At 45.1% G+C, this 26732-nt stretch overlaps 2 protein-coding genes across 6 annotated transcripts in view; both read right to left on the bottom strand.

The window, feature by feature from the left end:
• The window catches only part of LOC120022279 (programmed cell death 6 interacting protein), a 29075-nt gene extending 26406 nt beyond the window's left edge, over positions 1-2669 (bottom strand). For all 3 annotated transcript variants that reach the window (XM_038966181.1, XM_038966182.1, XM_038966183.1), the window contains exon 1: positions 2382-2669. In XM_038966181.1, coding sequence (XP_038822109.1) covers positions 2382-2587 — 206 coding nt within the window. In that variant the 5' untranslated portion in view covers positions 2588-2669. The remainder of the gene's footprint in view (positions 1-2381) is intronic.
• A 6315-nt stretch (positions 2670-8984) lies between these two features.
• Positions 8985-26640, bottom strand: ubp1 (upstream binding protein 1). 3 transcript variants are annotated; one of them, XM_038966710.1, is made up of 17 exons: positions 26504-26640; positions 25654-25869; positions 23268-23425; positions 23012-23088; positions 22791-22896; positions 22574-22680; positions 22335-22487; positions 21879-21989; positions 21585-21692; positions 18221-18324; positions 18089-18143; positions 17842-17935; positions 15263-15353; positions 14502-14620; positions 13793-13935; positions 10298-10349; positions 8985-10166 (listed from the first exon to the last, which is right to left on the bottom strand). In XM_038966710.1, the coding sequence occupies exons 2-17, from the start codon at positions 25767-25769 to the stop codon at positions 10129-10131; spliced, it is 1632 nt and encodes a 543-aa protein (XP_038822638.1). In that variant the 5' UTR covers positions 25770-25869; positions 26504-26640; the 3' UTR covers positions 8985-10128. The 3 variants fall into 3 exon arrangements, with proteins under 3 accessions (XP_038822638.1, XP_038822637.1, XP_038822636.1); XM_038966709.1 differs by lacking the exon at positions 26504-26640 and adding an exon at positions 26300-26484 and having other exon boundaries at positions 17842-17932; XM_038966708.1 differs by lacking the exon at positions 26504-26640 and adding an exon at positions 26300-26483.
• Positions 26641-26732: the final 92 nt, after the last annotated feature.

Here is a 26732-nt window from a genome sequence, read left to right as displayed (position 1 = left end):
TCTCGGACAAAAGGCACCTAATTGGAGGAACAACCCTGGTACTATAGTTGACTCTCAGGTCAGAGAGAGGGAATGAAGGAATTGTAAGGAAGGATGGAATGAGGGGTACTTACAGAAGTGCAGTGTGAGAATGGGAAAATAAGGAGAGAGGGAAGGTAGAAGAGTAGGGAGGAAGGGAGAGGGAGGAAGGGAGAGGGAGGAGAAGAGCGGTCGCTAGGTGGGTGCACTGAAGCGTTTTAGGTACAAACAATGATTACCATGGTTACACTAAGATTAGCAAGGTTGTGACTACCTGGTCATGCTATGGGACCAAAGTACATACAGAGTTTGCATTTTTGGGTACATTTCCATTGGATCCATTACACCGGGGTAGTTCAAGTGGAAGGTGCGCACCTCAAGTATTTGATGGAAAATATCATTTTTTACCGTTTAGTGTTCTGTCCTAGCCAGGTCTGCTGGTGACTAGTCTACTGCTGCTGACACAATGGCAGTCTGTCTGCAGGGCTGTGAAAGGGATATAGAATACAAGGCCCGTTGCCATAGCTACCTGGCACATGGCTCGCTCTGTACATGAGCTGAGAGCTAAGAGGCTACAATGCTAAGATTCACCTCCTAGGCATCTACCCACTCTGTATAGCAAAGCGTAGCCAGAAAGTTAACATACTGTAGGCCAGCAATAGCATGTCCCTATCCCACCTTGTAGTTAGTTAGGAAGCCTATACTAACATTGAATAAGTTCCTCCAGCAAACACTCCTTAGAGCAAACAGAGATGCCAAGGCTCTATTGTAACTATTGTAATGCACTAGTATTAAATAATGCTCTGTGGACAATACGATGCTAAACTATTAGTCAATTGATTCTATACAGGGGAGCAAAGTCTAAATCCTGCTCATATCACTAGTAGCCTACTGTATAGAATAGATGACTGGCTGGAGAAACTGAGGATAGAAAATCAGAAAAGTCAATAGGTCACCACTCCAAGATACGTGTGGTGATAGCACACAGGACTGGAGACACTTCTTTGGTTGGGTAGCGGAGGTTTGTTAACCAAATAACAGTCCAGTTTCCTCCATGGAACTCTATGCAAAACATTCCTACCATCTACCAGTGTGGGTATTCTTTTTAGATGAGATGGCTCGGATTTAGCTGAATAATGCCTCAGAGGCAGGCAGACTATATTAAATGTACATTATATAGCATAGCCTATTTCTACTCTGAAAGTTATGTATGTTGCATCCTCCCACCTAGATCTTGGATCAGTTGAGTATCTATCAAGAAGCGATAGTGAGGGACCTTCCAAGAGGTCTGAGTCTTTATAGCACAGGAGGTAATGTTATCCATCCTGAAACCACCCCCACATAACCCTCCTGAAACTAACATTACTTGTATAATGTTGTAATAACATATCAATAAACACTAGCTAGAAACATGGAGATTTTGATGACGCTAGAAAATTTGACAATGACACATTCAAATTTGATATTGGGCTGGTCAAACTGACTCATGAGGATGCCAGCTGGGAAATACCCCTGTCAGAAGATACATACCCTACCATTACACTTGTTTACACATCTGCACTGTAGTCTGAACGCAACTATGGTTACATTAAGACACTGTGGAGCAGGCGCAAGATAAGGGTCAGAAAAAGTACCTCAATGCAGGGATAGGATATGCCACTGTAATCCACATTTTACCTTTATCCACACTGCTCAATCGAGAAGATTGAAATACTGCTTGTTTCCCATAAAACTGCCCTTTCCATCCTCAGGCTAGTTAGCAAAATGACTGCGGTGGCTACTGCTAGTCAGCATGAGGACTAAAGGGCATTTTTCAATCTTCTCAATGGAGCAGTGTGGATAAAGGTACATTTTGGAGTACAGTGGTATATCCCATCCCCATATCTGCGCAGGCTTTATGGTGTCTTAATATAACCATGATTGCGTTCTGACCACAGTGCATACCACTGTAAACAAGCGTAACTGTAGGGTCGGTAACTTCTGGCAAGGAAATAGCCATTACTTAATTGTCACTGTTTTATGCTGATGTTTATTGGAATTGGCTAACATAAAAGTTAGTTAACTGGCTAGCTAAACAAGCTAGCTAGTTACTTTACTAATTGACAGCAGGTTCATTTCACATGTCGAAAATCGTTATTGAGAAATTACAGTAAGCATCACATGGACATTGATTGTCAATGCGTTAACTTCTAATAAATTGTTAAACACATGACTCAAAAGGAAAAACTGCTTCCGAGAATTTCAGGGTGCGGCAATGGAGTTAACTAGCAGCCTAGCCATTTCCAAACAGGTGAAATAGCTAGTTAACTGTTAGGTGGCTAGCTGGAGTTAGCTAGTTACGTCAGTGCGGCAGTATTTCAAACCTCAGGAGTATTTCCAGCGAGCTTTCGTGTTTGTCGAGCGGCCTCCCCAGAGCACTCTTGCGCAGCTTGTTCAACTCCTCCACGGATCGGATATACTCAGCTTGATCCTCGCCCGTTGGGTATGTCGCCGTAACGAATTTCGAGAGCGGTTTAACTAGTTCGACTTCAGACGACTTCTTTAACGGGACAGAAATAAAAGTCGCCATTTTTGGCCCGCGAAAAGTAACAAATAAAATGTGAAAGGACTATCAATCGGCAAAAACAACAAGCGACTCCTCACTTCCTGGATTCTGGTGCAAACGTCAGAAGACGTTGACGCATAGAGCGAGCTGCGCAGACGCAGTGAGGGCTGGACAGGGGCAAGACAGGTTTCTGATATCTCGATGTATTTTTTTCTTCATGTTATTGGATGCTTACATTAAGGGCTATATTTAGACAGGACATGTCTATGATTATTTATATTTAAAGGTGCAATATGCAGAAATCGCTCCGCCATTTCTTGGTGGCTAAAATTCTAAAAGTTTCCCTAATTTCAGTTATGTAGTGTAGAGAATCATTGTACGATCTTAACTGCTGTGAAATATATTTTCAATAGCCAAAAATATTGTATTTTCAGCTGTTTGATGCTGGTGTACAAAACCAAAAGTACAAGAAGCAAAAATACACTTAAGGGACGCATACAAATAGTGCACATATCTACTGCTTCTGAGACTTGCTTTCAATGAGAATGACAGATCTATAACTCACATGTCTATGTGAATTTGGTCAGGTTGCCCAAAAAATACATATTGCAGCTTAATAAACTCAGCAAAAAAAGCAACGTTCTCTCACTGTCAACTGCGTTTATTTACAGCAAACTTAACATGTGTAAATATTTGTATGAGCATAACAAGATTCAGCAAATGAGACATAAACTGAACAAGTTCCACAGACATGTGACTAACAGAAATGGAATAATGTGTCCCTGAACAAAGGGGGGTCAAAATAAAAAATAACAGTCAGTATCTGGTGTGGCCACCAAGCTGCATTACGTACTGCAGTGCATCTCCTCCTCATGGACAGCACCAGATTTGCCAGTTCTTGCTGTGAGATGTTACCCCACTCTTCCACCAAGGCACCTGCAAGTTCCCGGACATTTCTGGGGGGAATGGCACTAGCCCTCACCCTCCGATCCAACAGGTCCCAGACGTGCTCAATGGGATTGAGATCCGGGCTCTTCGCTGGCCATGGCAGAACACTGACATTCCTGTCTTGCAGGAAATCACGCACAGAATGAGCAGTATGGCTGGTGGCATTGTCATGCTGGAGGGTCATGTCAGGATGAGCCTGCAGGAAGGGTACCACATGAGGAAGGAGGATGTCTTCCCTGTAACACACAGCGTTGAGATTGCCTGCAATGACTACAAGCTCAGTCCGATGATGCTGTGACACACCGCCTCAGACCATGACGGACACTCCACCTCCAAATCGATCCCGCTCCAGAGTACAGGCCTCTGTGTTACACTCATTCCTTCGACGATAAATGCGAATCCGACCATCACCCCATGCGAGACAAAACTGCGACTCGTCAGTGAAGAGCACTTTTTGCCAGTCCTGTCTGGTCCAGCGACGGTGGGATTGTGCCCATAGGCGACGTTGTTGCCGGTGATGTCTGGTGAGGACCTGTCTTACAACAGGCCTACAAGCCCTCAGTCCAGCCTCTCTCAGCCTATTGCGGACAGTCTGAGCACTGATTGTGCGTTCCTGGTGTAACTCAGGCAGTTGTTGTTGCCATCCTGTACCTGTCCCGCAGGTGTGATGTTCAGATGTACCAATCCTGTGCAGGTGTTGTTACACGTGGTCTGCCACTGTGAGGACGATCAGCTGTCCCTCATGTCTCCCTGTAGCGCTGTCTTCAGCGTCTCACAGTATGGACATTGCAATTTATTGCCCTGGCCACATCTGCAGTCCTCATGCCTCCTCGCAGCATGCCGAAGGCACGTTCACAAAGATGAGCAGGGACCCTGGGCATCTTTCTTTTGTTTTTCAGAGTCAGTAGAAAGGCCTCTTCAGTGTCCTAAGTTTTCATAACTGTGACCTTAATTGCCTACTGTCTGTAAGCTGTTAGTGTCTTAACAACTGTTCCACAGGTGGATGTTCATTAATTGTTTATGGTTCATTGAACACGCATGGGAAACAGTGTTAAAACCCTTTACAATGAAGATCTGGGAAGTTATTTGGATTTTTACAAATTATCTTTGAAAGACAGGGTCCTGAAAAAGGGATGTTTCTTTTTTTGCTGAGTTTACATTTATTACTGTTTTCTAAACAATTTGTGTTATCTTTCATAGCATGTTATGGTATGTGGCCCTATCACAATCATATAAATAAACACACCATCTTTATGAAATAGTTTTATTTCCAGAACAGAAGTGTGTGTGCATCTCCAGTTTGACTGTAGGCTGTAAGAAACACAGTGATCACCTCCTCACTGACACACAGAGACAGGGAACACAGGTTGGTAGAACTAGGACAGGTATCACTGTATTACACATCAATTTCTGTGTGAAAGGCTCCCAGCATTCTGTGTTTGACCCAGGTCTGTAGAGCTGGGGTGTATATGTTCTGAACGTTGCAGATAAAAAATAGAATGAATAGAGCTTACATGAATCCCTATTTTATCTGGCAGACGATCATATCCGTTCAACACCATACATTTCTATCTTAACGTTCTGTAATGATGCACCATCCTGAACAGGCCCCTGTGCTCCTCAGTCTCTGGTGTTGTTGAAGCAGGTGACACACAATGGAGGTGATGTTCAGTTTCACTTCAACATTATTAATAATATTCACTTTATTTCTCCCAGGTTCCGTGAAGGGCGTGGTTCACAAACAACACACTACATTAAGTTGGACTTCTGTGGTTTTCAGTGCAGACTTGGTCTTTTATTTCTGGGGGAGAAAATAGGGACGACTGGGCTACACTCTTTTCGGACAAAAAAAACAACCTTCCTACTCTCCTCCGCCCAACTCATGCTCTTTACTAAAAGGCAAACTAAGCAGGGTTCATGCCAAGTGGGAAAGCAGTGATAACTACTGAAATCAAACTAAGTTAACCTTTGCAATAATTGCTGGGGGGTAGGGGGAGATAAACACATGCACACATACTCACACAGCCACAGTTTCCACTGCCTGCAGTAAACGACTAACTATACAGCCAGTGACAGATCTAAGAAAACAGAGTTTCCAGCCCATCCTGTTAGGGGTGAAGGAAGGCTACACCTTGGATACGCCCCTGGTTTCACCACCAGACACACAACCTGTTCTAACATCTACTTCTTTCCAAATCAGTTTGGTCCATTTCATAGTGAGTTTATTTAAGCCTTGCCCCTCTCCTTCAAGTCAATAGTCTGAGTAGTCAGTGTGTCCACTCCCCTACAGTGAAGCTAAACCTTTTCATTTGGCTCTATATTCCAGCATTTTGAACTTGAGATCAAATGTTTTATGGAGGTGACAGTATAGAATTTCACCTTTTATTTGAGGGTATTTTCATACATATCCATTTTATCATATAGAAATGAAAGCACTGTATGTATCTAGTCCCCCCAGTTGAAGGTGTCATAAGTATTTGGACAAATAGAAATATAGTGTATTCAATTTAATCAAAAGTTTAGTATTTGGCCCCATATTCCTATCACGCAATGACTACATCAAGCTTGTGACTCTACAAACTTGTTGGATGCATTTGCAGTTTGTTTTGGTTGTGTTTCAGATTATTTTGTGCCCAGTAGAAATTAGTGGTAAATAAAGTATTGTCATTTTGGAGTCACATTTATTGTAAAAAATGTTTCTGAACACATCTATATTAATGTGGATGCTACCATTATTACAGATAATCATGGATAAATCATGAATAATGATGAGTGAAAAAGTTAGAGGCTTAAATATCATAACCCCCCCCAAAAGAAATGATACCCTCCTGTGATTGGTAATGGTGAGAGAGGTATGCATGATTTGGGGGTATGATCTTTGTGCATCTAACTTTCTCACTCACTCATTCATGATTACCTGTAACCATGGTAACATCCACATTAAATGTAGAAGTGTTCAGAAACATTTTCCATCCTTATTTACTATTTGTTTTTAAAGTCTACAATACTTCTGACACCTTCAAAATGGAGGGACTAGATACATAAAGTGCATTCATTTCTAAATGGTAAAACATGTATGAAATTACCCTCAAATAAAAGGCGACATTCTGTACTGTCGCCTCAAAACATTTGAACTCAAAGCCAGGTGTATAGAGCCAAATCAAAAGTTCTAGCTTCACTGTCCAAATAAACATGTAGGGGAGTGTGTGTGTGTGAGAAAAAGAAAACGGAGCCTAGCAAACAGTGAGAAGTATGGCATCAGAGACACATTATCTTACACAACAGACAAACAAACTACCGTCATCAAAATCCAAACTAAAAACAATCAAAGACAGTAAAAATATGAAATATATGTCATTTAAGAGACTTGAGTGGGGTGAAACAAGTATCCATGATGCTTAGACATGTCTATGCAGGCTGGGGAATATTGCAATGTGATCTCAGTATTAATCTGTACGTAAATCCGAGACACTTAATTTAGTATCACAACCGGCCGTGATTGGGAGTCCCATAGGGTGGTGCACAATTGGCCAAGCGTCGTCCGGGTTTGGCCGGGGTAGGCCGTCATTGTAAATAAGATTCTTTCTTAACCGACTTGACCAGTTAAATAAAAAAATAATGTTATGTTTCATATGATATGCACTAATTTGTGGATGTCCATCATCCATTTCTTATGTTACGATTTGCAATTTGTACTTTTCAAAATGTACAATATGTTAAGAATTCCAATTTGTTGTAGTTAACGTTAGCCAGTGGTGTAAAGTACTTAAGTAGTACTTCAAAGTATTTTTTACTTAAGTAGTATTTTGGGGTATTTGTTATTTTTGACAACTTTTACTTTACTACATTCCTAAAGAAAATATTGTACATTTTACTCCATACATTTTCCCTGACAACCAAAAGTACTCATTACATTTTGAATGCTAAGCAGGACAGGTAAATTGTCAAATTCAAGCACTTATCAAGGGAACACGTGGTTGGTCATCCCTACTGCCTCTGGTCTGGCAGACTCACTAGACACAAATGCATCTTTTGTAAATAATGTCTGAGTGTTGTGGTGTGCCCCTGGCTATCCATACATTTAAATAAACAAGAAAATGGTGCTGTCTGCTTTGCTTAATATAAGGAATTATAAATTATTTATACTTTTGATACTTAAGTATATTTAAAACCAAATAGTTTTAGACTTTTAGTCAAGTAGTATTATACAGTCCTACTCACTTTTAATTGAGTAACGTTCTATTAAGGTATCTATACTTTTACTCAAGTATGGATATTGGGTACTTTTTCCACCACTGACGTTAGCTAAGGGTGGTTAACATTAGCTAGTTTGCTAACGATATCTAGGCTAGGGGTTAGGGGTTAAGGTTAGGAGGTATTAAGGGAAGAGTTAGCCAGCATGCTAAGTAGCTGCAAAGCAGCTAAAAAGTACTAAGTAGTTGCAAAGTTGCTAATTAGCTAAAATGATCAAGTTGTCCGTGATGATATTTGAACACGCTCCTTTCATTTTTGCTTAAAGTAACCTTTGGTCTTATGTAACCATACCAAACATAACATACACTATATATACAAAAGTATGTGGACACCCCTTCAAATTAGTGGATTCGGCTATTTCAGACACACCCGTTGCTGACAGGTGTATAAAATCGAGCACACAGCCATGCAATCTCCATAGACAAACATCGGCAGTAGAATGGCTGTGACTCAACGTGACACTGTCATAGAATGCCACCTCTCCAACAAGTCTGTTCGTTAAATGTATGCCCTGCTAGAGCTGCCCCGGTCAACTGTAGGTGCTGTTATTGTGAAGTGGAAACGTCTAAGAGCAACAACGGCTCAGCCGCAAAGTGGTAAGCCACAAACTTACAGAACGGGATCACCGAGTGCTGAAGCGCATGAAATGGGTTTCCATGGCCGAGCTGCCGCACACAAGCCTAAGATCACTATGCGCAATGCCAAGTGTTGGCTGGAGTGGTGTAAAGCTCGCCGCCATTGGACTCTGGAGCAATGGAAACGCGTTCTCTGGAGTGATGAATCACGCTTAACCATCTGGCAGTCTGACGGACGAATATGAGGTTGGCGGATGCCAGGAGAACGCTACCTGCCCCGATGCATAGTACCAACTGTAAAGTTTGATGGAGGAGGAACAATGGTCTGGGACAGTTTATGGTTCGGTCTAGGCCGCATAGTTCCAATGAAGGGAAATCTTAATGCTACAGCATACAATAACATTCTAGATGATTCTGTGCTTCCAACTTTGTAGCAACAGTTTGGGTAAGGCCCTTTCCTGTTTCAGCATGACAATGCCCCCGTGCACAAAGAGATCCATACAGAAATGGTTTATCGAGATCGGTGTGGAAGAACTTCACTGGTCTGCACAGAGCCCTGACCTCAACCACATCGAATCACCTTTGGGATGAATTGAAAGGCAGACTGAGAGCCAGGCCTAATAGCCCAACATCAGTGCCCGACCTCACTAATGCTCGTGGCTGAATGGAAGCAAGTCCCTGCAGAAACATTCCAACATCTAGGGGAAAGCCTTCCCAGAAGAGTGGAGACTGTTATAGCAGCAAGGGGGGTGGGAGCAACTCGATATTAAATGCCCATGATTTTGGAATGAGATGTTTGTCGAGCAGGTGTCCACATACTTTTGGTCATGTAGTGTATCATACTAATTTGAGTGTCCCGGATTTACTGTGTTATGTCTAGTCTATGAAAGCTGGCTGTATATTATGGTATCAGACTTGGTTCATATGACCAGAACAGGCCATGTTAGACACTTGCTAACACCCCTAACAGTCCACAAAATCTTGACTTGATTGACTAAGAGGACCCCCATCCTCACTAGTTATAGAATGTCTGGGAACAGATCTAGAACATTCAGATCTAGACTACTGTGTTCTACACAATATACACAACCACACAGAGACTGTTGTTCTAGATCAGGGTCAAACTCATTCCTGGGAGGGCCGAATGTCTGCAGGTTTTTCCTTTCAATTAAGACCTAGACAACCAGGTGAGGAGAGTTAGTTACTAATTACTGACCTTAATTCATCAATAAAGTACAAGGGTGGAGCAAAAACCTGCAGACACTCGGCCCTCAGAGGAATGAGTTTGACACGTGTTCTAGACAGTGTTCTGTTTGAGTTTATTTGTTGCCAGCTCTGCTTCCGTGGAAGTGGTCGAGTCTCAGTCAAAGCAAATGAGATCAAGCGGCTGGGGTCCGTCTGTCTGTCCATCAATCTGTATGTTCAAGTCACATGGCATTACAGCACTGACTACTGGCCTAGCCCTGGCTGAAGCCTATAGCACTGCCTCTATGAGCCTCTCTGTGGGGGGCAGCCTACCCCTCCCCACTTATAAAACTATAAAGAAATGGAGAGAATAAAACACGCCACACGCCTCCCCCCCTCTCCCCCTCAGTAATAGTGTTTTCAATATGAAACAGTGGTCACACCCGCGTCAGATTCTAACGTTAACATGGCTTCAGTTCAGTCCCTCTGTCCTTCTGCCTTACACATAGCAATCTGAACGATAGGAGAGAGAGAGGGAGGCTGCTCTGCTCGTCACGGAGGGAGGAGGTTTCAGTGATGTCATCACGCTCTCGTCCTCCATCGCTACTTCAAAACCAGATGGAGCCCCTCCCCCGTTTCATCTAGAGGGAGAGAGAGAAAGAGAGGGAAAGACAAGACGTAGTGTTAGCATGGAGGCCAAACATGGGAAACAGAAACTAGAAAAGACCAGTAAAGAAATGTCTAGGGCCAGACACACAGACTATCAACATACCTTTGAGTGTGCCAATGAGAAAGCAGCTCTCATCAGGTAAGTTATAAACCACCTGGGGAACAACATGAATTAACTTCAACATTAAATACTCATAAAAACAAGGGATGTTACTGTTAAATCTTTGATAAACATTAAATAAATATCTTATAACTACAAGACAATGTAATCATGTGAGGGTTATACTGATAAAGAATTAAAATGGGTAGATAACTCCACTAGCTGTGATGGGCAGTGTGTTTGGGAGTGATTTGAATGGCACACTTCCTGAGTGAGTTGAAGGGGGACGGGTTATGGTGGGACACAGCATTGTGTAACAGAGGCAGTATGTAAATATAATGCAAACACCTGATGGTCAAAGAACATCAGCTCTTCCTAGTCAAAGATAAAATTCAGCAGTGTGTGTGTGCGTGCGTGTACCTGGTCACTCAGCAGTGTGCGTGCGTGTACCTGGTCACTCAGCAGTGTGCGTGCGTGTACCTGGTCACTCAGCAGTGCGCGTGCGTGCGTGTACCTGGTCACTCAGCAGTGCGCGTGCGTGCGTGTACCTGGTCACTCAGCAGTGCGCGTGCGTGCGTGTAACTGGTCACTCAGCAGTGCGCGTGCGTGCGTGTACCTGGTCACTCAGCAGTGCGTGTGTGTGTACCTGGTCACTCAGCAGTGCGTGTGTGTGTACCTGGTCACTCAGCAGTGCGTGTGTGTGTACCTGGTCACTCAGCAGTGCGTGTGTGTGTACCTGGTCACTCAGCAGTGCGTGTGTGTGTACCTGGTCACTCAGCAGTGTGTGTGTGTACCTGGTCACTCAGCAGTGTGTGTGTGTGTACCTGGTCACTCAGCAGTGTGTGTGTGTGTACCTGGTCACTCAGCAGTGTGTGTGCGTGTACCTGGTCACTCAGCAGTGCGTGTGTGTGTACCTGGTCACTCAGCAGTGCGTGTGTGTGTACCTGGTCACTCAGCAGTGTGTGTGTGTGTACCTGGTCACTCAGCAGTGTGTGTGTGTGTACCTGGTCACTCAGCAGTATGTGTGTGTGTACCTGGTCACTCAGCAGTGCGTGTGTGTGTGTGTACCTGGTCACTCAGCAGTGTGTGTGTGTGTACCTGGTCACTCAGCAGTGTGTGTGTGTGTACCTGGTCACTCAGCAGTGTGTGTGTGTGTACCTGGTCACTCAGCAGTGTGTGTGTGTGTACCTGGTCACTCAGCAGTATGTGTGTGTGTACCTGGTCACTCAGCAGTATGTGTGTGTGTACCTGGTCACTCAGCAGTATGTGTGTGTGTACCTGGTCACTCAGCAGTATGTGTGTGTGTACCTGGTCACTCAGCAGTATGTGTGTGTGTACCTGGTCACTCAGCAGTATGTGTGTGTGTACCTGGTCACTCAGCAGTATGTGTGTGTGTACCTGGTCACTCAGCAGTATGTGTGTGTGTACCTGGTCACTCAGCAGTATGTGTGTGTGTACCTGGTCACTCAGCAGTATGTGTGTGTGTACCTGGTCACTCAGCAGTATGTGTGTGTGTACCTGGTCACTCAGCAGTATGTGTGTATGTACCTGGTCACTCAGCAGTATGTGTGTATGTACCTGGTCACTCAGCAGTATGTGTGTATGTACCTGGTCACTCAGCAGTATGTGTGTATGTACCTGGTCACTCAGCAGTATGTGTGTATGTACCTGGTCACTCAGCAGTATGTGTGTATGTACCTGGTCACTCAGCAGTATGTGTGTATGTACCTGGTCACTCAGCAGTATGTGTGTGTGTACCTGGTCACTCAGCAGTATGTGTGTGTGTACCTGGTCACTCAGCAGTATGTGTGTGTGTACCTGGTCACTCAGCAGTATGTGTGTGTGTACCTGGTCACTCAGCAGTATGTGTGTATGTACCTGGTCACTCAGCAGTATGTGTGTATGTACCTGGTCACTCAGCAGTATGTGTGTATGTACCTGGTCACTCAGCAGTATGTGTGTGTGTACCTGGTCACTCAGCAGTATGTGTGTGTGTACCTGGTCACTCAGCAGTATGTGTGTGTGTACCTGGTCACTCAGCAGTATGTGTGTGTGTACCTGGTCACTCAGCAGTATGTGTGTGTGTACCTGGTCACTCAGCAGTATGTGTGTGTGTACCTGGTCACTCAGCAGTATGTGTGTGTGTACCTGGTCACTCAGCAGTATGTGTGTGTGTACCTGGTCACTCAGCAGTATGTGTGTGTGTACCTGGTCACTCAGCAGTATGTGTGTGTGTACCTGGTCACTCAGCAGTATGTGTGTGTGTACCTGGTCACTCAGCAGTATGTGTGTGTGTACCTGGTCACTCAGCAGTATGTGTGTATGTACCTGGTCACTCAGCAGTATGTGTGTATGTACCTGGTCACTCAGCAGTATGTGTGTGTGTACCTGGTCACTCAGCAGTATGTGTGTATGTACCTGGTCACTCAGCAGTATGTGTGTGTGTACCTGGTCACTCAGCAGTATGTGTGTGTGTACCTGGTCACTCAGCAGTATGTGTGTATGTACCTGGTCACTCAGCAGTATGTGTGTGTGTACCTGGTCACTCAGCAGTATGTGTGTATGTACCTGGTCACTCAGCAGTATGTGTGTATGTACCTGGTCACTCAGCAGTATGTGTGTGTGTACCTGCTCACTCAGCAGTATGTGTGTGTGTACCTGGTCACTCAGCAGTATGTGTGTATGTACCTGGTCACTCAGCAGTATGTGTGTGTGTACCTGGTCACTCAGCAGTATGTGTGTGTGTACCTGGTCACTCAGCAGTATGTGTGTATGTACCTGGTCACTCAGCAGTATGTGTGTGTGTACCTGGTCACTCAGCAGTATGTGTGTGTGTACCTGGTCACTCAGCAGTATGTGTGTGTGTACCTGGTCACTCAGCAGTATGTGTGTATGTACCTGGTCACTCAGCAGTATGTGTGTATGTACCTGGTCACTCAGCAGTATGTGTGTGTGTACCTGGTCACTCAGCAGTATGTGTGTATGTACCTGGTCACTCAGCAGTATGTGTGTGTGTACCTGGTCACTCAGCAGTATGTGTGTGTGTACCTGGTCACTCAGCAGTATGTGTGTATGTACCTGGTCACTCAGCAGTATGTGTGTGTGTACCTGGTCACTCAGCAGTATGTGTGTGTGTACCTGGTCACTCAGCAGTATGTGTGTATGTACCTGGTCACTCAGCAGTATGTGTGTGTGTACCTGGTCACTCAGCAGTATGTGTGTGTGTACCTGGTCACTCAGCAGTATGTGTGTGTGTACCTGGTCACTCAGCAGTATGTGTGTATGTACCTGGTCACTCAGCAGTATGTGTGTATGTACCTGGTCACTCAGCAGTATGTGTGTATGTACCTGGTCACTCAGCAGTATGTGTGTATGTACCTGGTCACTCAGCAGTATGTGTGTGTGTACCTGGTCACTCAGCAGTATGTGTGTGTGTACCTGGTCACTCAGCAGTATGTGTGTGTGTACCTGGTCACTCAGCAGTATGTGTGTGTGTACCTGGTCACTCAGCAGTATGTGTATTCCTGTGGGTCCTTGTCGGTAGACCTGGTTGATCTGTCCCAGTGGAACACTACACACACACGCCATCTTCCTGATCAACTCAGCAGCCGTCAGCTCCTCCAGGTATAGAGCATGGTACACTGCACACACACCCATTAAAACACACACCCCCATTAAAACACACAGGCACACTGATGCTTCTATAAATAGACACACAGAGGTGTGTACAGTATATTCCAAATTAGTCCTCACAGAAAAAGTCGCTTTATCCGTAGGTAAACAATTGTGGTGGTATAATGCCAAACTCCTATTGTAATTCTTTATGAAAAAGAGGAAAGCACACATGAACAAGAATATTTATTTCAGCTTTAGTTCATTTCTTTTTCCCAGCAACATTTCTGGTTATTTCCCCTTTTTGAGGGACTATATACCGTATCTTTAAAAGGTGCACTCTGTAGTTCAAACAATAAGAAAGCAGTCACCTCGCCAGAGTTGGTAAATATCTGACTGACCATCCACGAGATCAAAAGTACAAAGAGACCACAGGAGTCTGCTGAGGAGCGGACAGCTTATAACAATGTCTAGAACGGAGTGCATGGGAACCATGTGCTTGATGCGTTCCATACCATCGATTCCGTTCCAGCCATTACTATGAGCCTGTCCTCCCCAATTAAGGTGCCACCGCCTGCCTGTGAGACACACCTACCATATAAGTTAGGTGAGTCACTGTGCTCTCCGTTCTCGCTGTCGCAGCGTCTCTCCAGCAGGGGGCTCTCCACGTCACACTCCTGACACACATAGATGGTCAACCTGGGACGCACCGACCTGCAAGGATACATACACGTTATACACAGATAAACAGGAATATAAATCAGAGATGCACACATTCACATAACCTGTCTCAACCCTCTCTAGGGTGTTCACCCACTCTGCCAGGTATCAAACACTCTGCACAGAGTGGGTGAAAAGGCACTTTGGTGATCATTTCACTTACATTTTTCACATACATTTACATTTTTCACATACATTTTCCCAAGGCAAATATGATTATTCATGTTCCGAATCACATTTCACCCCTCCCTCCCTCCCTCCCTCACACACACCCCCTCACTCACTCACCCCCCCATCACTCACTCACCCCCCCATTCACTCACTCACCCCCCCATTCACTCACTCACCCCCCCATTCACTCACTCACCCCCCCATTCACTCACTCACCCCCTCATTCACTCACTCACCCCCTCATTCACTCACTCACCCCCTCATCACTCACTCACCCCCTCATCACTCACTCACCCCCTCATCACTCACTCACCCCCTCATCACTCACTCACCCCCTCATCACTCACTCACCCCCTCATCACTCACTCACCCCCTCATCACTCACTCACCCCCTCACTCACTCACCCCCTCACTCACTCACCCCCTCACTCACTCACCCCCTCACTCACTCACCCCCTCACTCACCTGGATCTGAGTGTGTAGAAGAGTCTGATTCCATCAGCAGCTCCACAGATCTGAACCAGGTCATCCCGGGTCAACTTCATTAAGTCACAACCTACACATCAAATCACATTTTATTTGTCACATGCGCCAAATACAATGGGTGTAGACCTTACTGTGAAATGCTTACTTGAAAGCACTTAACAGTGCAGTTTTAAGAAAAGACCCCCAAAAAAGTAAGAGATAAGAATAACAAATATTTAAAGAGCAGCAGTAAATAACAAGAGGGGCTATCTACAGGGGGTACCGGTACAGAGTCAATGTGTGGGGCACCGGTGGCTATGCATAGATAACAGAAAGTAGCAGCAGCGTGGGGGGGGGGGCAATGCAAATAGTCTGGGAGTCTTATGGCTTGGGGGTAGAAGCTGTTGAGAAGCCTCTTGGACCTAGACTTTGCGCTCCGGTACCGCATGCCATGCGGTAGCAAAGAGAACAGTCTATGACTAGGGTGGCTGGAGTCTGACAATTTTTAGGGCCTTCCTCTGACACCGCCTGGTATAGAGGTCCTGGATGGCAGGAAGCTTGGCCCCAGTGATGTACTGGGCCGTACGCACTACCCTCTGTAGTGCCTTGCGGTCGGAGGCCGAGCAGTTGCCATACCAGGCAGTGATGCAATCCGTCAGGATGCTCTCGATGGTGCAGCTGTAAAACCTTTTGAGGATCTCAGGACCCATGACAAATCTTTTCAGTCTCCTGAGGGGGAATAGGTTTTGTCGTGCCCTCTTCACGACTGTCTTGGTGTGCTTGGACCACGTTAGTGATGTGGACATCAAGGAACTTGAAGCTCTCAACCTGCTCCACTACAGCCCCGTCGATGAGAATGGGGGCGTGCTCGGTCCTCCTTTTCCTGTAGTCCACAATCATCTCTTTTGTCTTGATTACATTGAGGGAGAGGTTGATGTCCTTGCACCACACGGTCAGGTCTCTGACCTCCTCCCTATGGGCTGTCTCATCATTGTCGGTGATCAGGCCTACCACTGTTGTGTCATCAGCAAACTTAATGATGGTGTTGGAGTCGTGCTTGGCCATGCAGTCGTGAGTGAACAGGGAGTACAGGAGGGGACTGAGCACACACCCCTGATTGGCCCCCGTGTTGAGGATCAGCATGGCAGATGGGTTGTTACCTACCCTTACCACCTGGGGGTAGCCCGTCAGGAAGTCCAGGATCCAGTTGGAGGGAGGTGTTTAGTCCCAGGGTCCTTAGCTTAGTAATGAGCTTTGAGGGCACTATGGTGTTGAACGCTGAGCTGTATTCAGTGAATAACATTCTCACATAGGTGTTCCTTTTGTCCAGGTGGGAAAGGGCAGTGTTGAGTGCAATAGAGATTGCATCATCTGTGGATCTGTTGGGGCGGTATGCAAATTGGAGTGGGTCTAGGGTTTCTGGGATGATGGTGTTGATGTGAGCCATAACCAGCCTTTCAAAGCATTTCATGGCTACAGACGTGAGTGCTACGGGTCGGTAGTCATTTAGGCAGGTTACCTTAGTGTTCTTGGGCACAGGGACTATGGTGGTCTGCTTGAAACATGTTGGTATTACAGACAAGGAGAGGTTGAAAATGTCAGTGAAGACACTTGCCAGTTGGTCAGCGCATGCTCGCAGTACACGTCCTGGTAATCCGTCTGACCCTGTGGCCTTCTGAATGTTGACCTGTTTAAAGGTCTTACTCACGTCGGCTGCGGAGAGCGTGATCACACAGTCGTCCGGAACAGCTGATGATCTCATTGCATGTTTCAGTGTTACTTGCTTCGAAGCGAGCATAGAAGTTGTTGAGCTCGTCTGGTAGCCTCATGTCAATGGGCAGCTCGTGGCTGTGCTTCCCTTTGTAGTCTGTAATAGTTTGCAAGCCCTGCCACATCCGACGAGCGTTGGAGCCGGTGTAGTACGATTCTATCTTAGTCCCGTATTGACGCATTGCCTGTTTGATGGTTCGTCGGAGGACATAGCAGGATTTCTTATAAGCTTCCAGGTTAGAGTCCCACTCCTTGAATGCGGCAGCTCTACCCTTTAGCTCAGTGCGGATGTTGCCTGTAATCAATGGATCCTGGTTGGGTTATGTACGTACGGTCAGTGTGGGGACGACGTCATCAATGCACTTATAGATAAAGCCAGTGACTGATGTGGGGTACTCCTCAATGCCATCGGAAGAATCCCGGAACATATTCCAGTCTGTGCTAACAAAACAGTCCTGTAGCTTAGCATCTGACCACTTTTTTATTGATCGAGTCACTGGTGCTGCCTGCTTTAATTTTTGCTGGTGAGCAGGAATCAGGAGGATATAATTATGGTCAGATTTGCCAAATGGAGGGTGAGGGAGAGCTTTGTACGTGTCTCTGTGTGTGGAGTAAAGGTGGTCTAGAGTTCTTTTTCCCTCTGGTTGCACATTTAACATGCTATTAGAAATGAGGTAAAACTGATTTAAGTTTCCCTGCTTTAAAGTCCCCGGCCACTAGGAGCGCCATCTCTGGATGACATTACAAAAGGTTGACTTTAATAACTCCTACAAAATAACCTACACAATGTGAAGTGTGTGTGTGTGTACCTGAGAAGTGGGAGAAGAGTCGTGCATATGTGTTGAAGCGGTTCTTGACAAGCCACTTCTGAGCCTCCTTGATGGTAGCCGTAGGACTGAGCTGCTGGAGAGGGATATAGATAAAGAGAAGAGGGTGTGTTGGGGGGGATAACAATGAATTTCAACATAAATACAACCTAAACTGGAGGCTTTTGTTAAATGAGAAGTTTTTACAGGATTTGAGACACGTCCGTGTGTGTGTGTGATGTATACTAACCTCTGTGACGACTTGGCTGACAGGGTCTGTCTGGTGATTGGGCGACGAGGGGCCACTGAAATACAACAGTCACAGTCAGCATTATCTCACTATGTCCACACAGAATTTTCTCACTCTCACACACGGGCCTACCTGTCAGGTACAGAGGAGGCAGTGTATGTGGAGAGCGGTGTAGAGGAGAAAGAGGGGCCAGCTGTCTGTGGAGAGCTGATGTAGGCATCAGGCCACGGAGAACACTGACCAGAGAGGAGAGAGAGACAACACACTGCCATAATACTACTGAGCATTACCGTCACCAATTACCAAGCATCAAACCACTCCACATATTATATTCACTGCCTTGACAGGAGTGGAGGATGTTTATATAATATATAGTGCCTTCGGAAAGTATTCACACACCTAGACTTCTCTCACATTTTGTTATATTAGTCTGAATTTAAAATTGATCAAATTGAGATTTTGTATCACTGGCCTGCACACAATACCCCATAATGTCAAAGTGGAATGATGTTTTTCAAAAAAATTAATTTTAAAAAAAAGCTGAAATGTCTTGAGTCAATAAGTATTCAACTCCTTTGTTATGGCAAGCCTAAATAAGTTAGGGAGTAAACTTTTGTTTAACTAGTCACAATGTGTACAATAGTGTTTAACATATCTACCTCATCTCTGTACCCCACACATACAATTATCTGTAAGGTCCCTCAGTTGAGCAGTGAATTTCAAACACAGATTCAACCACAAAGACCAGGGAGGTTTTCCAATGCCTCGCAAAGGCCATCTAATGGTAGATGGGAAAAAATAAACATACATTGAATATCCCTTTGAAAATGTTGAAGTTTTTAATTACACTTTGGATGGTGTATCAATACACCCAGTCACTACAAAGATACAGGCGTCCTTCCTAACTCATTTGACAGAGAAGAAGGAACCGCTAAGGGATGTCACCATGTGGCCAATGGTGACTTTAAAACAGAGTGTAATGGCTGTGATAGGAGAAAACTGAGGATGGATCTACAACATTGTCATTTAGGATAGTATTGTGGAGTAACTACAAAGTGAAAAGAAGGAAGCCTGTACAGAATAAAATATTCCAAAGCATGCATCCTGTTTGCAATAAGGGACTAAAGTAAAACTTAAAAAAATGTGGCATAGAAATGAACTTAATGTCCTGAATACAAAGTGTTATGTTTGGGGCAAATCCAACACATCACTGAGCACCAATCTTCATATTTTCAAGCACAGAGGTGGCTGCATCGGGTTATGGGTGTGCTTGGCATCTGCATCGGGTTATGGGTGTGCTTGGCATCTGCATCGGGTTATGGGTGTGCTTGGCATCTGCATCGGGTTATGGGTGTGCTTGGCATCTGCATCAGGTTATGGGTATGCTTGGCATCTGCATCAGGTTATGGGTATGCTTGGCATCTGCATCAGGTTATGGGTATGCTTGGCATCTGCATCAGGTTATGGGTATGCTTGGCAAGGTCTAGGAAGTTTTTTTTGTTGATAAAAAGAAATGGAATAGAGCTAAGCACAGGCAAAATCCTAGAGGAAAACCTGGTTCAGCCTGCTTTCCAACAGACACTGGGAGACAAATTCATCTTTCAGTAGGACAATAACCTAAAACAAGGCCAAATATACACTGCAGTTGCTTACCAAGACAACATTGAATGTTCCCGAGTGTCCTAGTTACAGTTAACTTAAATCAGCTTGAAAATCCATCGCAAGACTTGAAAATGGCTGTCTAGCAATGATCAACAACACATTTGACAGAGCTTGAAGAATTTTTAAAAGAATAAATGTGACAATATTGTACAATCCAGGTGTGCAAAGCTCTTTGAGACTTACCCAGAGACTCACAGCTGTAAACGCTGCCAAAGGTGATTATAACATGTATTGACTCAGGGGTGTGAATACTTTGGTAAATTAGATATTTTTGTATTTAATTTAATACACTTTTTTTTTTTATCCAAAAACATGTTTTCGTTTTGTCATTATGCGATATTGTGTGTAGATTTTGAATTCAGGCTGTACCAACAAAATGTGGAATAAGTCAAGGATAGGATAGGATATACAGTGCATTTGGAAGGTTTTCAGACCCCTTTACTTTTTCCAAATTTTGTTACGTTACAGCCTTATTCTAAAATGGATTAAAAAGTTTTCCCCCCTCATCAATCTACACACAATACCCCATAATGACAAAGCAAAAACAGGTTTATAGAAATGTTTGCACGTTTATATATAGAAATAAAAAAATGAAGGAAATATCACATTTACATAAACAAAGTACTGAGTAAAGGGGCTGATCTTAAGTGCCTTTGGCAGCGAGTACAGCCTCGAGTATTCTCGGGTACAAGCTTGGCACACCTGTATTTGTGGAGTTTCTCCCATTCTTCTCTGCAGATCCTCTCAAGCTCTGTCAGGTTGGATGGGGAGCGTCGTTGCACTGATAATTTCAAGTCTCTCCAGAGATGTTCGATCGGGTCAAGTCCGGGCTCTGGCTGGGCCACTCAAGGACATTCAGAGACTTGTACCGAAGCCACTCCTGTGTTGTCTTGGCTGTGTGCTTAGTGTCGTTGTCCAGATGAAAGGTGAACCTTCGCCCCAGTCTGAGGTCATGCGCACTCTGGAGCAGGTTTTCATCAAGGATCTCTCTGTACTTTGCTTCGTTCATCTTTCCCTCAATCATGACTAGTCTCCCAGTCCATGCCACTGATAAACATCTCCACAGCATAATGCTGCCACCAACATGCTTCCCCGTAGGGAGGGTACCAAGTTTCCTTGAGACAGAACGCTTGGCATTCAGGTGGAAGAGTTCAATCTTGGTTTCATCAGACCAGAGAATCTTGTTTCTCGTGGTCAGAGTCTTTCGGGTGCCTTTTGGCAAACTCCAAGTGGGCTGTCATGTGACTTTTACTGAGGAGTGGCTTCCGTCTGGCCACTCTACCATAAAGGCCTGAAAATGGTGGAGTTCTGCAGAGATGGTTGTCCTTCTGGAAGGTTCTCCCATCTCCACAGTGGAACTCTGTCAGAGTGACCATCGGGTTCTTGGACACCTCCCTGACCAAGGCCCTAATCCCCCGATTGCACAGTTTGGCTGGGCGACCAGCTCAAGGAGGAGTCTTAGTGGTTCCAAACTTCTGTCATTTAAGAATGATGGAGGCCACTGCGCTCTTAGGGATCTTCAATGCTGCAGTAATGTTTTGGTACCCTTCCCCAGATCTGTGACTTGACATAATCCTGTCTCAGTGGTCTATGGACAATTCCTTCGACCTCATGGCTTGGTTTTTGCTCTGACAAGCAGTTTTAATTTTGTTTAATACATTTGCAAACATCTCTAAAAAACTGTTTTTGCTTTGTCATTATGGGGTATTGGGTGTAGATTGAGGGGGGACAATTGAATCAATTTTAGACTAAGGCTGTAACATAACAAAATGTGGGAAAATGGAGGGAGTCTGAATACTTTCCTAATTTACTGTATAATATATAGGACACTTACAGTGCCTCTCTTGGCCAGCGAGTCCCCACAATCAGCCGGCAGCGTCCGCTTGCTGGACTTCTTCAGCTCATAGTCTCCTGCCTCCTCTATGATGGGCTCCAGCCTCATCTACACAAACACACACACACACACACACAAACATGCACACTCACAATCTGACTGCAAACAAAACAAATATAAAACTTGCCTACTAATACCTGTAAGTGACACTTCCAATACATGCAAACTCTGTTTAAGTGCCTTCTAGTTTTCCAGTCCTAATTAAATGCCATTCAAACCCCCAGACTGACTAACCTCTGATAGTATGGTTGTGTCGTAGGAGGGCTGGTACTTCTCCTTTTCCTGAGACGTTCGTTTCTCCATCTTCTCTCTGTCAGTCTTCTGTTTCCTGTCTGCCCCCTTTGGCTGGGGGGAGGAGAGAAAGAAAGAGAGAGAGAGATAGAGAGAGAAAGAGGGAATGCAGAATGTTAAATCCGGTGCAGGCTTGTCATCTGACTTAGTATGTCAAAGTGTGTAAGTGTGATTGACTGTTCAGAGAATGTGTGTGTGTGTTTTATTTAACTATGCAAGTCAATTAAGAACAAATTCTTATTTACAATGACGGCCTAGGAACAGTGGGTTAACTGTCTTGTTCAGGGGCAGAACGACAGATTTTTACCTTGTCAGCTCGGGGATTCGATCTAGCAACCTTTTGGGTTACTGGCCCAACGCTCTAACCACTAGGCTACCTGCCGCCCTGTGTGTGGGTACCTTGAAGACTTTGATTTGGCAGGAGGCAGAGTGGAGGTGTTCAGTGTACTCTCCGTTGTCTCCCTGTCTGAAAGTGTCCAGCTGGATCCTGAAGGGAACTCCCTTCTCTCCTCCATGCTTCCTAGGGGTGAACTCTGTACTGATGCAGTGAACCTACACACAAAGATCGAGAGAAGAGAGACAGAGGAGAGTCAATGTGACTACAGGGAAGTGTGTGTGTGTGTGGATTGGTGTGTTACCTGCACAAACACGGAGGCTCTCTTGTTGAGGTCCCAGAGGAATTCGGCAGCGTTGAGCTGAGCGGGGTTTGCCTTCGCCTCCACAATACCCACTGACAGAGGGATGTCTACACACACACACTACAAATTAGTATTACATACAGAACGAAAAACAAACACCCCCCCCCTTAAGGCATCACATGTACTGACTACTACACACACACTTAAGTGTTCTTACCAATATCTAGGAGACGGTCTCCAGGGCGATTCCATTTCCACCCCTCCAGTTGCTGGTGCTCTGTGTACTGGAGTCTTCTGTCATGAAACACCACCCTAACGATGCTCTACACACACACAAACACAGTTATGAAACACCACCCACACAACGACCGCAACGATCATAACACAACGACAAAGAAACCACGCACACAGAAAAGCTGCAATCTTAACATTTCTGACCTTGACACTCTTGTTGTTAATCTCTGGTAACTCTGCCAGCTTTCGGTTGTCCAGCATACGGATCTCATAAGACTGGCCTGAGACACAGAGGGGGTTAAGATGAGGTTTGAGTGATTGTGTATCTCTGCTGTTTGAAAACAGACAACATCCATTCTTGCTATTGGTGGAGAGCTATTAAGCATTACCATGTGAGTGTGGGTTTGTTTACAGCATAGTTAAGGTAGTTTCCCATGACAGGAGTGAGTGAGTAAGTCACCTTGGTTCAAGTAGGTGAGCGTCTCATCGTGTAGTTTGACAGCAGGGGAGGTGGCAGCACAAAGAACGTACTGGAAGGGAGGGTTGAGACTGCTGCTCTCACAGTCTGAAGGAAGACTGGAGTCCTCCTGTTTAAAGATTGGCAGGGCCAGCACATCACTGGAGAGACAAAGAGAGATGGTGGGAGAGAGAATAGTTAGGGTAAGTAAGACTAAGTAGCCCTGTTGAAACAGCAACAGTTTGAAGTGTCCCACTGGAAAATACTTTTCTGTTTTACAACACACGAGCCAGTCTGACAACCTGCACACATCCATTTGGCACCAGCTCCAGACAGACAGCCTGTCCCCAGCTCACCCTAACAGATCCTAGCGCCAGGCAGAAGTGTGTGTGTGCCCGGGTAACCAAAGTCTCTTCTATATGCCAAGAAATGTGTTCATGGTCCCTGGAACAGCTCAGGTTAATTAAGTTCACTTTGAAAATGTGGGGGGAGTTGGCAGTCTGAATTTAAAGTCCACATAATGCTCTTAGGTCAAGTCAAGCTGTAGAAGACCTCCTCTACCTTGAAGTAAAAACTAATAATCTGACAAGATTGGATAGGTGAACATTTTTCACTAAATAGCTTCCATCAATCCAGTCATGTCAGATCAGTGAAAGAAAATAGGCAATGAAGGGAGAGGAAGGAATCCTTGAACTATTGGAACAGACCATAGTGTGAATTAGTCTGCTAGAGTGGTATATCTTAAAATAAAAAGATTATTCCAAATTAAACAAACAAGTCCACTGCCATGACATGGTTTAAACAAAACAATCCATGTGGGTGGGTGCACTTGTCATCCCGCGAAGGTCCCGTATTTAATGTTACATTTGTGTCATTTAGCAGACACTCTTATCCAGTGCAACTTACAGTAGTGAGTTCATATATTTTCATACTTTTTTCGTACTGGTTCCCTGCGGGAATCAAACCCACAACCCTGGGGTTAGAGGTACCATGCACTACCAACTGAGCTACAAGTTGGAATTTCATGTGTCCCAACTTTTCTTTCTACAAAAAAAAGGTTTGATTGTCAGTAAGGCACCAATAAATTAAGGTTACAAGAGTGTAGACCCAATGACAATCGGCAAATGTCATTATACTTGTGATTTGTAACAGATGTTTCGTTCCATTAATCAAATGGCGCATGTGCACAGTTTGGATGCTGGAATTATTTTGGAGTGGACCAACATGCGCAGGGAGGCCATTTTTTTGAAGAGATTTGTTTGACAATAAGATGAAAACATCATGAATGGCTGTGTTCATGCCAAATTAAAAAGGTAGGATGTTTTTTTTACCGGTAAACGACATGTCTTTACTGTTTATTGCATACGCAAGCACGTCCACACAAACAAGGTCCCAAATAAAAAAAATAGAGACCCCCTGAATGTCATGGTATAATTCACACTCTGGAACAGACCCCTCATAAACAACTACTGCAGACAGTGTACTGTATTCTTCCTGTCCCACCCTAACCCAACCCCGATGCCTCCTGCATGGCATGCCAGTTGCAGAGCCGCTTCCCCACTCAGCATTGCTGCCAAGGAAACTGCATCTGCTTCCTGACACACGAGGAGCCGGCTCCACTGACAAACAGACATTCTGTTCCTACTGAGCACCACAGCTGCTCTCTAAACATGTGAGACACACACAGGGAGGATCATGATAAGACAGCTGACAGTCCTGGAACTCTTTCGCACAGAAACACAACCTACTTCACAAAAACATCTGTGGGGAAAACACACATGCACACATAGGGCTGTTGCGGTACTGTGAGGGTGGTGTTTCATAACTGTGTGTGTGTGTGACACTGAAGGTGTGTGTGTGTGACACTGAAGGTGTGTGTGTGTCTTTTCCTGACTGTTCCATTGTGGATGATCTGACTGGTACAGTTACAAACTCCCCTGAGCATCCCAGCTCATTGCTGCAATAGTAACCCCAGTTACACCATGTTGTCATCACTCCAAGAAGTGCCACAGCCACCCAGAGAGAGGTGGTGGGGGAGAGCTTATCCCCCCTCCCTCACTGTGCTTAGGGTTTATGTTCCCTACATTCTGCCGCTGTCCACTCTACACCCCCCTCCCCCTCCTCCCTCTGTGTCTAGTAGGGTATTTAAGCCCTCTGTCCTCCATGGCAACCTGCTGTGACGGCCCCCTCCATCCCAACACACTCCAAAACAAAGACCAACACGCACATACCACACAGAGGGGATGGGATACAACACACACAAAATGTCATTCCTCCATATTGGGTAAATCCCAGGGTTTAGGAGACATAGTGGGAACAGTTTGTAGCTTCCATCCCATGTCCAGACACACTGATATATCTATATTGTATACCAAACGGTCTCTCTAACCTCATACTGTATGCGCCAGCCCCCAGCTCCTGCCCGATGCCCGACAGACTGGCATCGAAGTCGTGTACCAGCCCTGACTCGATGGTGGCATCGTCCATCTTCAGCACCCAGGCCATGGCCCCCAGCTCCTTCTCCTCCGCCTCTAGCCGAAGGGCCGCCAGATTGCCTCCGGGGAAGGGACCGCAGCTAGCGGGAGAATAAACCGCTGCTGGTGGACTAGAGAAGATTTAAGAGAAAGTTAACCAAGGTAGCTAGTTAGATAGTTGTTTGCTACTACTGGCTAACTGCTAGCTACTGGTGGTTGGCTAAGAAGATGGCTAGTTAGCTGCTGTTAGATAACTACTGTAGGTAGCTAACTGAAGATCGAATAACAGTGTATTGATAGCGCTCCACTAGCCGGGTGATATATCGCCATAATTGGTTACAATATGGCTGGCAAGTGAAAGTAGAAATCTGGACTGATGTGAAGACAACAAACAGACTAACTAGCTAGGTAAAGTTAACAGACATACGTTAGCTAGCTAGTTAACAACAGAATCCACAACCATTACGTTGGGTTGATTACCAGCAGCATGCTAAATAACCGTTTGCTAGCGAAACCCTGCACCACTAACGCTAGCTACCCAGCTAGCGCTAGTTAGCTCACTTGCGGTCCTCGAAAGTCAATTTCGCCGGCGACATGGCACACCGTAACATCCCAAACCCAGCCATAGCTAGCCACCTAGCTAGCAACATTACGTAATTGCAGGGGGATGTTGTTGACAGTCCACACACCGCATTCACACGCAATGTCCGTCCGAATTAACTAGCTAGCATTTACAGGCTAGTAGCATTAGCAAACTTCACTTGCTTTTGATTCACGGATGTTTGGAATCCTCCTATGCGAAGGTCGCAGCCAGCGCTTCCTGTGCCCTCCGAAACCTCTCTCCTTTTTTCATCGCGGACTTGTGTGACCAGGGCTACAGTTCCCGGCCGGTTAAATAAAAGTCTTTAAACATCAGAAGCGTGGCAGTTGTCACAAAAGCAGCCAGCATAAACATGGCTTCTCAACAGACTATGCCCTCACAAAACCAAAAAAA

This window comes from Salvelinus namaycush, chromosome 27 (genome assembly GCF_016432855.1).
Source record: "Salvelinus namaycush isolate Seneca chromosome 27, SaNama_1.0, whole genome shotgun sequence".
NCBI classification, from domain to species: domain Eukaryota; kingdom Metazoa; phylum Chordata; class Actinopteri; order Salmoniformes; family Salmonidae; genus Salvelinus; species Salvelinus namaycush.
Note: the sequence above shows the minus strand (reverse complement) of the source record. Positions and strands in the feature narration are given on the sequence as shown.

Bases quoted from the DNA above. Each gene is read 5' to 3' on its own strand.
- ubp1 (XM_038966708.1), bottom strand. From the start codon at position 26,388: ATGTTGCTAGCTAGGTGGCTAGCTATGGCTGGGTTTGGGATGTTACGG. The intron at 23,426-25,653 runs GTTAGAGAGACC...TTGTCTCTCCAG, and splicing joins GCTGGCGCATACAGTATGAG to TGATGTGCTGGCCCTGCCAA. The intron at 17,936-18,088 runs GTTAGTATACAT...ATCCCTCTCCAG, and splicing joins TCAGCCAAGTCGTCACAGAG to CAGCTCAGTCCTACGGCTAC.